Source organism: Palaemon carinicauda, chromosome 1 (genome assembly GCF_036898095.1).
Source record: "Palaemon carinicauda isolate YSFRI2023 chromosome 1, ASM3689809v2, whole genome shotgun sequence".
Taxonomy (NCBI): Eukaryota; Metazoa; Arthropoda; class Malacostraca; order Decapoda; family Palaemonidae; genus Palaemon; species Palaemon carinicauda.
This window is the reverse complement of record NC_090725.1, coordinates 205,075,824-205,087,585: the sequence shown is the minus strand read 5'-3', so window position 1 is coordinate 205,087,585 and position 11,762 is coordinate 205,075,824. Positions and strand designations below refer to the sequence as shown.

The following is an 11,762-nucleotide window of genomic DNA, read 5'->3' as shown; positions in this document are numbered from 1 at the left end:
TTTAATTTTACTACGTACTGTATACAGTACTGAATTATCGTATGATCACATTCTCTTTTCGTGTTTTATTTCTTTCTGTGCTGAATTATATGTCATATGTAATGCAATGAACAATCAGTAAGAGCAGATATTACTAATTACAGTATTAATGGAATTACAGGTAACGAAATATCGTACAATATTTGGGGTCTTCAGATATCGCGGTATTTTCGAAATTCCCGGAAAATCCGCGATATGTGTATGTATATGGGTTATGAAAAAAACCCGCGAAGTGGTGAATCCGTGATGGTCGAACCGCGAAGTAGCGAGGGCTCACTGTACTTGTTTTAATTTTTAATTTATTATTCATTATCTAATTTATTTGCAATAACAATTACTTACCTATCATTTCATTGCATACTTGGTAGTGTTTTTTTTCTAGATTTGCTTACCTGCCATTTTCATTTATATATAATTGTTTTAATTTCTCATTATTTACTATCTATTTTATTTGGAATCACATTTACTTACCCGTCAGTCCATTGCATACTTCCCTGTCTTATAGATTTATTTACCTGTAATTCTAGTGTATATTTGTTCAATTATTTTAGAATTTCACTGAATAGTCTTTTGTTTTACAGATACGGGATGAAGATAGTAATGATGTGCGATGCTGACACGCATTTTTTATGCAATGCCATTCCCTACCTGGGAAAGGGGACTGTGGACCTCTCGACATACTAAACTCATGGAGAGTTTTACATAATGGAATTGACTTCCCCATATCCATGACATGGTCGAGTGGTAACGACCAACAACTGGTTCAGCTCCCTTCAAGCTGCAGAAGCTCTGAAGAAAAAAGGCCTCGACTTTGTTATTGGGACCATAAAGGATAAGCCTTATCTCCCAAAGTCACTTTCTACGATGAAGATTAAAGTAGGAGAGACAATTGCTATGTACCACTATGAGAAGAACGTGACCCTTATTTCCCACCAAGCAAGCAGGACCAAGAGGGTACAGCTCCTAAGTAGTATCCATCACAAACCTTCCATAATAAAAAAAAGTGAAGACTGACCTACAAATATTCTACAATGCCACAAAAGGAGGTGTGGACACCTTTGACCAGTTATGTGCCAACACTTCTTGCATCAGGAGCACCAGAAGATGGCCTTTGTGTTTTTTCTTCAATATCATCAACATGATATACACCAATGCATATATCTTGCATCAAGTCTAAGCAGCAGGGACAAAGCCATTGACGAGGCACGCATTTGGGTTGGAGGTGGTTGATCATCTGACTAGGAGGTGGGCTGTTTATAGGCTCCAAGCAAAGACCTTGCCCAGGGAGCTGAGGTACACCATTGGCTCAGTATCTAATGTGGACCCTGAAATTCCATCAGATACTGACTCTGGAATGGGCACCGAGGTTGGCCAGAATAAGAGGAACATATGCCCTCGTTCCTCAAACAAGAAATCAAGGGTTTTTTGTGTGCAGTGCAAGAAATATACGTGCCCAGAGCACTATATCATCACTTGCGTGAACTGCATTCAAAATTGAGGTAGGAACACAAACTTTTTTTAACATTTTTTACAACTTTTTAATTAATCAAGTATATTTGGTATCCACATATAATTTTAGTCTTAAATTGATTTCTGAAAGAGCAATGGGGGAAAATACCTTAGTCAAATGGCCCTCTCAGAAGAAATTTTTTGTTTTTGTTTTTTATTTTTTAGTTTTAATTATTCATATTTAGTTTTTTTTTACTTGTCTTGTATTCTAGAATGTATATGTGGTATCCATATATAATATGAGGGTCTTATATTGATTTCTGAGAGATCAATAGGGGAAATACCTTATGTTAAATGACCCTCTCAAAAGAATTTTTTGTTTTGTTTTTATTTTTTAGAATCTAAGTATTCATATTTATTTTCTTTTACTTGTCTTGTATTCTAGAATGTATATGTGGTATCCACATATAATTTGAGGTCTTATATTGATTTCTGAGAGATCAATAGGGAAAATACCTTATGTCAAATGACCCTCTCAGAAGAATTTTTTTTTTTTTTTATTTTTTAGAATCTTAAGTATTCATATTTATTTTTTTTTACTTGTCTTGTATTCTAGAATGTATATATGGTATCCACATAAAATTTGAGGGTCTTATATTGATTTTTGAGAGAACAATAGAGAAAATACTTTGTCATATGGCCCTCTCGGAAGAAATTTTAGTTTTGTTTTTTGGAATCTTTTAAGTACTCATATATAGTTTATTTTACTTGTCTTGTATTCTAGAAAGTATATTTGGTATCCACATATAATTTGAGGGTATTATATTGATTTCCGAGAGAGCAAGAGGGAAAACTCCTCATGTCAAATTGCCCTCTCGGAAGAAATGTTTTTTTTGGAAGCTTTTAATTACTCAAGATTTACTTTTTTTTTTACCTGCTTTGTATTCTAGATTGGTCAATTCACAATTGTGTAAGATATTATAGAAATATTTTAATATTTAGGTGGATTACAGGGGACATTTTCAAAGTAGTGTTTTTTCACCCCCTGTTACAGATTTGGTGTTTTTGATCCAGGGGTCTTTAAAATTGGCATGGATGTTCCCATATCATCTATCTTCAATATCCAGGTCACCAAAGTATTATAGGTTAAATGTAAATAAATTTATGGTCTGTTTTGTGAATGTATATATTTTTGTATAGTTATATTTGTAATAAATATTAAAAAAGTCGTGTTTTCTTTACTTCTAACATAGTATTAAGGAATGATTAGTGATGAATGTGCAAGTTTAAGTTGTTTGATATCTTTAATAATAAAGGAGTTATTGGATCCGAAAATGGAGGTCACCGTACAGGTACCAGGTCACTGATGGCGGATCAACAAAAAATAGGTTACTTACGCAGGGTTAAGGATATTTCTGAAAGTCCATGAATACAAAAGTTTAAAATATACTTCCCTTAAGTTTTACTATGCTACTAAAATTTGCCATAATAGTTTTTTGTTTGTTGATAACAATATCCCATAGGAATCTTGTATCTGTTGATAATAATTTACATAAATTCCTTTAAAAACATTCTCTGTGACAAATGTTTAAAATAATATACTTCCCTTAAGTTTTACTATGCTACTAAAATTTGCCATAATAGTTTTTTGTTTGTTGATAACAATATCCCATAGGAATCTTGTATCTGTTGATAAATATTTATATAAGTTCCTTTAAAAACAACATTCTCTGTGACACTGAAAATAAAAGATAAGAACAATGAATTTTTCTTAAACCACAATTTCCCGGAGTCTTCTCAAAGCTTTCTTTGCTGCATTATCTTTAGCAATCTTGAAATTTTTCCCAAGGCCAACAACTTCAAACCTGTCATTTACCTGAAAAGATAATCAGAGAATTTCATATTACTCTACATGAGGAAACACTCATGTGGATTAATACTAAAAGGCTATTACATTGCGACAGAGCACAATTGTCACTTAATAATAAGGGTAGTGAGAAAGATTACCATGAAAAGATAATGAAACAAGCATAAATACTATAGTGCTCTATGTACTTTAACTTGCAGTGCAGATCCCCTCTTAATGAGACTGGGAATATAACTTGACCTTTTGTCCACGAGTAATATGGAATTTGGGCTTAAAGTCAAGCATTGTAACCTAAGAAGTTAATTTAGCACTACATAAACTTTTGGCAAAAACTATACTGTATATGAATATGTAATGCACAATAACATAAAAAATAAAAATCTCGAAATAATTGAACTGAATTAAATTTTGGAACTTTGCCATAAAAATAAATTGAAGTCCATAGCCCATGAACATTGAAAGAACAACACTTGAACTTCTTATGTCTTTATGATTTTACTGAAGAATCCATATCAGTGCTGTACTACATTGTTTCCTGAAATGCATTAACAAACATTTGACAGTAAGGGGAGAATCACAATGCATGCAGACTGACATAGATTTTGTCTGACAATCTAGGTGATAAGATGATTACCAGTGTTCATTATTTGCCTATTTTCTTATTGTTGCCAACAATGGAGAAGACCAACGTGCTTGAAATTTGTCAATAATATAATGTACGTGTGAATACGCAGTTTCATAATAGAATACGAGAGATGGTGGAATGTGATCATATCTCACGTGAATAAAGATCAAGCTTCTTGGCCACCAAGGTCATTGTCACAGATAACTACATGGGCAGGAATACTACAAAAACACTAATTTAAATTTTGAAGCTTGTTCATGTTACCATTCCTGATTTTTTCAGAATAATTGGATGACTCGAGTTATATTGTCTAATGTCATCAATGTATTTGAAGAATCATAATATGCAAAAAAAAATTTGGAAAAACAATTGCACTATATGATAGTCTACCAACATAGGAGCTATCATCATAAACAACAGCACAACTAATTCCATCAAATATTTAAATTTGAAATGCGATGCCATCCCTAAGGCCAGGGGAATGGCGGTGTATGTTAGGACTGAGTACCCTACTTCTCATAAGTCCTGCTATGAATGTAAATGTCATGAGATTCAGGTAATAAAAGTTTGTGGCAGGCATAACAACTTCTATTTGTGTTCCATCTACCAGTATTCAGACATGGATGATTCTATCTTTGATTGTCTTACCATTATGGCTAAGATACCAGAAGATGATAGAAAGGTCTCCTCTTTTGTCTTTGTTGGTGATTTCAACGCACACCATAGGGAGTGGTTAAATTCTGTTTCTCCTACTCACCACCATGGCTTAGGAGCTTTAGACTTTGCCTCTGAATTGGTCTGTGAGCAAATCAGAAGTGAAGCTACTCACAGGTCTGGAAACTGCTTGGACCTCGTATACACCGACTACCTGGCATTATAACAAGTAAGGTTGGTTCTCCAGTTGGGACATCTGATCATGCTTTGATTTCATTAGTAGTGAAGACTGAGTAGCCTGTCCCTGATGTACCTTACTTATGTAAGATTTATATGAAATCTCAAGCAGACTGGAATGGGATTTTGCATGACCTTTTAAGCTTGAATTTGTCACAATTGTATAGTAGTGTTGATCCTGTAGTCCCTTTGAAGGACAAACCATGGTTCAATGATGATTGTAGACGTGCTTATTTGGAGAAGCAGGAGGCCTATCATCTTTGACCAGGAATAACTATACTCAGCTTAGAACTTTTGCTCAGAGTTTATGCTTCAACTGAAATAAAATACAATTCAACCATAAAAGAAACCCTTTCTGGAACAACCCAGGGGCATAAATGGTGGACTACCCTTAAACCTGGACTCTTTGGTGTATATGCAGCAGTTCCTCCTTTACTTAAACCAGATGGCTCAGTCACTCACTGACCAAAGGAAAAGGAAACCCTTTTGGCAGATGTGTTTAACAGCAAGAAGAGTAATGAGAAACTCGAACTTCCTCATTCCTGTTTTCCTGAAGCTAAACTAACTAATTTTGCTTTTCGATCTCGTGAAATTAAAACTCTTGATGGAGGTGTAAACCCAAATGGTATTTTCACTTTGTTTTTAATAAAGACTGCAGATTTCTTAGCTCCAAAGTTATCTGTTATTTTGAGAAAGTTAGCTCGAAGAGGAGCTTTTTAGCACTTGTTGGAGAATTGGTAATGTTACTCCACTATGTAAATGTGTTTGTGGTAGCTCAAGTCCAACTGATTACCGCCCAATTTCCATAACTCCCATATTATCTAAGGTTTTTCAACGTCTTTTAGCAAAACGTCTTAATAGGTTTGCTGAAGATAATACTCTGTTCCCTAGTTTGCAATTTGGTTTTCGTAAAGGCCATGGAGCATGTGATGCCCTTCTTACAATCTCCAATGTTGTACAGAAATCCCTTAATTGTGGTCACGAAGTTTGTATGATTGGCCTTGATTTTAGTGCTACCTTTGACCGTGAATAATCATGAGGCTCTTGTTTTCAAACTCCTGTGTATAATTTTAGGCTCCCTCCTCAGAGTTAAATTTCAATAATTTAAGTGTGTTTGGTTGAGCATTGCCAAGAACCAGAGGCAGCCAATTTAAGAATGCAGTCCCCCGTTACTATTGCATTTTATTTAGTCAGTAGGGCGACAATTCCCGGTATTAAGCTATATTAGCTAGTTAGGCAAATTATACAAGTGAAGATTTTGCATACATATATATTATTCCTCGTCCTATTATGTAATTCTACATTTCGTATGCAGCGGGAACCCAAGCGGTACCAGAGCTAAGCTAGTCTCGCTCATATATACGTTAGTACAGTAAAGTAATTCCCCACGTTTAGCCTCACCCTATCGTTCCTTATTGATTCGGAGGAGAACTTACATTCTCTAGAATCTATGGATAAGGTTCGATATACATTCTCTCTCAGAGAAAAGAGGCTAAACCCTTCCTCCCTCCCTGAGTGTCACCGCCACTACAGGCGGCAACCACTGTCTTTCTTCATTGTTGTTGAGTAGAGCAGAGTTCTTGCCACCTCCGGCTTTGAGTTAGATAGTAAATAACTTAGGGTGCCCTTGTCTTGCCACCGACGATGTTGCCAGCAAACGGTGCATGTTTCCTCTGCCACCGACGATGTCGTCAGCACAGGAAGCCATGCTTCCTCAGTTCACTGTTGAAGGTAAATGGCATACCTGCCACCACCTCTCATTTCAATGAACTATAAGACCCTTACCCTTCCCCCTTCTGTATTTTAGTGACGTCATAGCCATCATAACACTCTTTCACACGTATTCTGACAGTCATCAAGGCTTGCTAGGTTGACTGCGTTACCGCCTGGTGCCCTGCCGGAGGCAGTTAGTTCAGCCGCCTCAGCCTCCTTCCCCCTTACTTCCTTCCTTCACAGGAAGTGAATATTATTGGGGGGAAGATTGAGCCGGCCCTGACGGCTGCCGGTGGGAAACCTAACATAATTTGGGAAGTCCTCAGCCATCTCTTGGACTGCCATCCACAATTATTGCCGCCGGCCTTTTGTGGATGGGTGAAAGCCCGAATCAGATAGATTCTTATCCCTTCCATTGGAACTCTCATTCTGGCAAGGAGACAGTAGGTGGCCTGATTATTGTGCTAAACCATAATAATAGGAAACTCTCCTTCCTTAATGCTTTTTCTCTCTCTATCAGTTAGTGCCGCCAGGTACTAACCTAACCCCGGCAGTGTCACCGGCTGAACTACAGTACACAACTATACAGTAGTACACGTTTTCTAACATACTCTGTGTTTCCTATCGCAGTCTATTGTTTGGACCACAATATTATGTTGAGGTTAAGAGTACTCCCTCACACCCAGATGGTTTTTTCGATCATCAGGACCCTAAAAAATCACCAATCAGTATTAATACATATACTACAGGATAAGGTTAGTATAGACACTTACTAACCCAAACTCTAGTTCCTAGACTTTCTTCTACCTTGTATTCTCCCTACCAGGGAAACCAAAGATTATTACTGACAGAGGTCTCAGCAATGGCCTGGAAGAGGAAACACAGATATGTGTCTTTTCTACCTCCTTTCAAGCTTATTATCCTAAGCTATTATAAACAATAGTGATTACTATTGTCAATAAAAAATGTATGCTTTTGTATCAATGATATAAAAACCATGATACTCAGTGAGCCCTTTTCCTTTACAGGAGGAGCCGATGGAGAAGTGTGCAGCATTGTTCTGCAACCACAAGGGCAAAGACTTTTGTGGGCACATGAAGAGCAGGACTCAACACTCAACATCAACCAAAGACCCTCAGTTCGCCGTGACAGCATACCAAACTATGCCGTCAACCTCTTCAGCTCCAACTCCTCAATCAGTTGCACAGGTCGATAAGAGTGAAGCGATCCTCATGTCGACCTAACGAATGTTGGAATCGTTCCAGAAGGAACAAGAGACTATGAAGCAGTCAATCAAGCAGCAGCAGATACTGCTACAGGAAAGGATGGACTGCCCTGGACCTTCCAGGGGCTCCACTAAGAAGCCCCTTAGAGTGGTGGATCTTCCCCACTGCTCTGAAACCAACCCCTGGAGGTGCGCGGAGCATACGCCCATGATGAATGGGGAACCATTTGTCTCAGAGAAGTTGGGAACTAAACTAATCGAAGATCTCGAGTTCTGGCCTAGCTTTCCAGCTTACCCAGACTGTTACATGAGACTGCGGGATGAACATGCAACCAGTGAGGAAACAGTACCCAAAGAAGTCATTGTCTTTGAGCATGACAAGGCGCAAGACATCCTCCTAAAAGCTTTGAAAGGAGCCGGGTACACCAACACGAAGGTCTCAGGACTGAGCAAGAGACACCCCACCTTTCTTGCTCCTTCCTCCATCTCTTTCCCCTTTTCGAAGAAAGCACTAGACTTTGTCATCAAGGCAGTCAAAGAGGGCAAACCCTGCCCAACCCTAGAGGAATGCAAACCATTCTCTCTAGCAATGCCTGCCTGCGGGGAGAAGTGGAAGGATGTCCACCTAACCTTCTTCCTCTCGAAGTTGGATCCAGAGATAGCAGGCCAGCAGTTCAATGAGAACCATCCGAAGTTGCCAGACCATCTTCTGAGGAGGGAACAGGAGACGAAGGAGAGACTTGCGGCCTCCCTTTCTCATCAGAACTGCTTGGAAATGAGCGCAGGTCTACATGACGCCCCAGAAATGTTCATCTTCCTGGCTAAGTCTCACATGGGTACCCTTGTGAAAGACCTATATGCTTTTCTCAGAGCAAGGAGAGCCTGCAGAGAGTTCGTTTTTGCCTCAGCGATGGTAAAACACGAACCCAGGAAGCTGATTCCCTCGTGCATCTGGGGTAAGGACCTTTTCCCACAGGAACTGGTCCGAGAGATCATAGCCAGAGGAGCCACGGAGAATAGGAACTTTCTCCAAAAGTGGGGCATGACCTCAAAGAGGAAATCTTCCTCAGAAGGAGGTCCCCAGCCTAAGAACAAAAAGGCAAGGAGACCATGCAGACCAGCGCAACTTCCTGCCGTGACCATCGCCAGATGCCTAAAACTATGACCACGATACCTAAGACCACCTTCCAGATGGTCCCTCAGCAACTGGTAGCCCAGTCGCCAGCGTTTAATCCTGGCTTTGAGAGGCAGTCGACTTCCTTTCGCCCTCCCCCAAAAAAAGGCCCAAGGAGAAGTTCCACTGGAAACCCCTCTCGGGGACGAGGAGGACGTGGTCACGGAAACAAGTCTTCAGGACCCCTCAAGCAATGAGGGGCTCCAGGTAGGGGGAAGACTGTATCACTTTCGGGATCGCTGGACCTTCGATCCCTGGGCCCACAGCCTAATCACGAATGGACTTGAGTGGAAATGGAACAGAACTCCACCTCGTTTTCCAGAATTCTTCCAACACTCCACCCCCTTGTTAGAAGAATATACCTCAGAATTCTTGAACAAGAAGGTAATTAGGAAAGCGAAGTCCTTCAAATGCCAGGGAAGGCTGTTTTGTGTTCCCAAGAAAGACTCAGACGAACTCATAGTCATTCTAAACTTGTCTCCACTCAACAAGTTCGTGGAGAACAACAAGTTCCGGATGCTTACTTTGCAACACATAAGGACCCTTCTACCAAAAGGGGCATACACAGTCTCAATAGACCTAGCAGATGCTTACTGGCATCTACTAGTTAGCTGCCCCTTCTCCTTCTAACTAGGATTCAAGCTTTGGAAGAAGAAGTTTGTCTTCAGAGCAATGCCCTTCGGACTGAACACAGCCCCAAGGATATTCACGAAGCTAGCAGAGACAATCGTCCAGCAGCTACTCTCCGAAGGAGTTTAAGTGGTAGCATATCAAGACCATTGGCTGGTATGGGCAGCATCGAAGACTACTTGTCTGCAAACAGCCAAAAAGGTGATCCAGTTCCTAGAACTCCTGGGCTTCAAGATCAACCGCAAGAAGTCTCGCCTTTCTCCAGCTCAGAAGTTCCCATGGCTAGGAATCCAATGGGACTTGAAGTCACACCACCTCTCCATTCCATCCAAGAAGAGGAGAGAGATAGCGGGATCTGTCAAGAAAGTAATCCATCACAAGAGGATTTCAAGATGCCAACAGGAAAGAGTATTGGACTCTCTCCAGTTCACAGCAGTGACAGACCCGGTGCTAAAGGCACATCTGAAAGATGCGTCAGGAGTCTGGAGAAGATACACATCAAACGCTCGAGGAGATCAACTAAGGTTGACCCCGACCCTATTGGGCACGCAGTTAAGGCCGTGGTCAACAGCCAAGAGCCTAGCACGGACAATTCCCCTGCAACCACCACAACCATCCGTGGTGATACACCTGGACGCCTCCCTGGAAGGATGGGGAGGCCACTCTCACGAGAAAAAAGTGCAAGGGAATTATTTAAAGTTTTCAGGCATCCTGACATCTAAGGTCATTGACGCCGGTAACATTTAATTTATGTTTACAAAAATAAAAAATGAAATAAAATAAAAAATTAAAGAGTATTCAATTAAAATCATAAAAATTGAATGTCATAAAAGTTAAATATTTTTCAGAAGACCTGCTTCTGAAAGAAATCTAAAAATGCTACTTGCATGGTAGGACACATCATTTCCAAGAATCTTGGCAAGGATGAGCCTGCCACCCTCACCTCGAGCCTCAAACAAATATCTATTCCGCAAGTTGTTATAATTGGGGCATTCGGTCAACAAATGCCTTACTGTTAGAGGTACTAAACAGTTGTCACAATACGGTTGGTGTTGGCCCTTCAGCAGAAACTCGTGTGTCAACCGAGTGTGACCAATACGGAGACGACAAAGAGACGTCTCCCATTTTCGGGGCATCATATTATACCTCCAAGGATATATGTCATTTGTTACTTCCCTCATTTTATTGCTATCTTGACTATCCCATTGCTGTTGCCATTTATTGCAAACCAATTTCTTGATGTCAGGTAAGAAATCATTACAGGGAATGGGATACCTTCTTGGCAGCAACTCGGATGCAGCCTCCTTAGCCAGTGAATCTGCCTTCTCATTCCCGGACACACCTACATGTGCTGGAACCCAACAAAATTGAACTGTTATACCTCTCCGTCCAATAAGGAAGAGCCATTCTAAAATCTTTAAAACTAGAGGGTTATTAGAATTAAAAACTTCCATAGCTTGAAGGACACTCCTTGCATCACTAAAAATTGTAAAATTACCCTCCTTCTCCAACGCTATTTTCTCAACAGCGGTTAATATGCCATACAGTTCGGCAGTAAATATGGAAGCAGTCAGAGGAAGTGCACCTCTACAATTAAAACCATTACTGTGTACTCCAAATCCAACGCCAGCATCAGATTTGGAGCCATCAGTATAGATAAAAGTTGATCCTCTATGTTCTTTAACATGTTCATTAAAAAGAGACCTGGCTTCTAAGTCTGACATATTCTTCTGATCTCCAATAAAATATTTACAAAAAGATATCTCTGGCAACTTCCATGGAGGCGTTGATGATACCTTGAATGGAAGTACAGTGAACCCTCGTTTATCGCGGTAGATAGGTTCCAGTCGCGGCCGCGATAGGTGAAAATCCGCGAAGTAGTGACACCATATTTACCTATTTATTCAACATGTATATTCAGACTTTTAAAACCTTCCCTTGTACGTAGTACTGTTAACAAACTACCCTTTAATGTACAGAACACTTAATGCATGTACTACAGTACCCTAAACTAAAACAGGCACAAATATTAAAGGTGATTTTATATCATGCATTTCCTAAACATGCTAAAAAGCACGATAAAAAATGGCAACCAATGCTTTGTTTACATTTATCTCTGATCATAATGTAGAAACAAACTGGAGGTAGA

The 11,762-nt window shown here is 39.7% G+C and overlaps 1 protein-coding gene across 3 annotated transcripts in view; it reads right to left on the bottom strand.

Moving 5' to 3' along the window:
• Nucleotides 1–2,658: 2,658 nt before the first annotated feature.
• The window catches only part of LOC137653597 (endoribonuclease Dicer-like), a 617,521-nt gene continuing 608,417 nt past the window's right edge, over nucleotides 2,659–11,762 (bottom strand). For all 3 annotated transcript variants that reach the window (XM_068387145.1, XM_068387137.1, XM_068387151.1), the window contains one exon: nucleotides 2,659–3,364. In XM_068387145.1, the coding sequence (XP_068243246.1) occupies nucleotides 3,260–3,364 (105 nt within the window). In that variant the 3' untranslated portion in view covers nucleotides 2,659–3,259. The remainder of the gene's footprint in view (nucleotides 3,365–11,762) is intronic.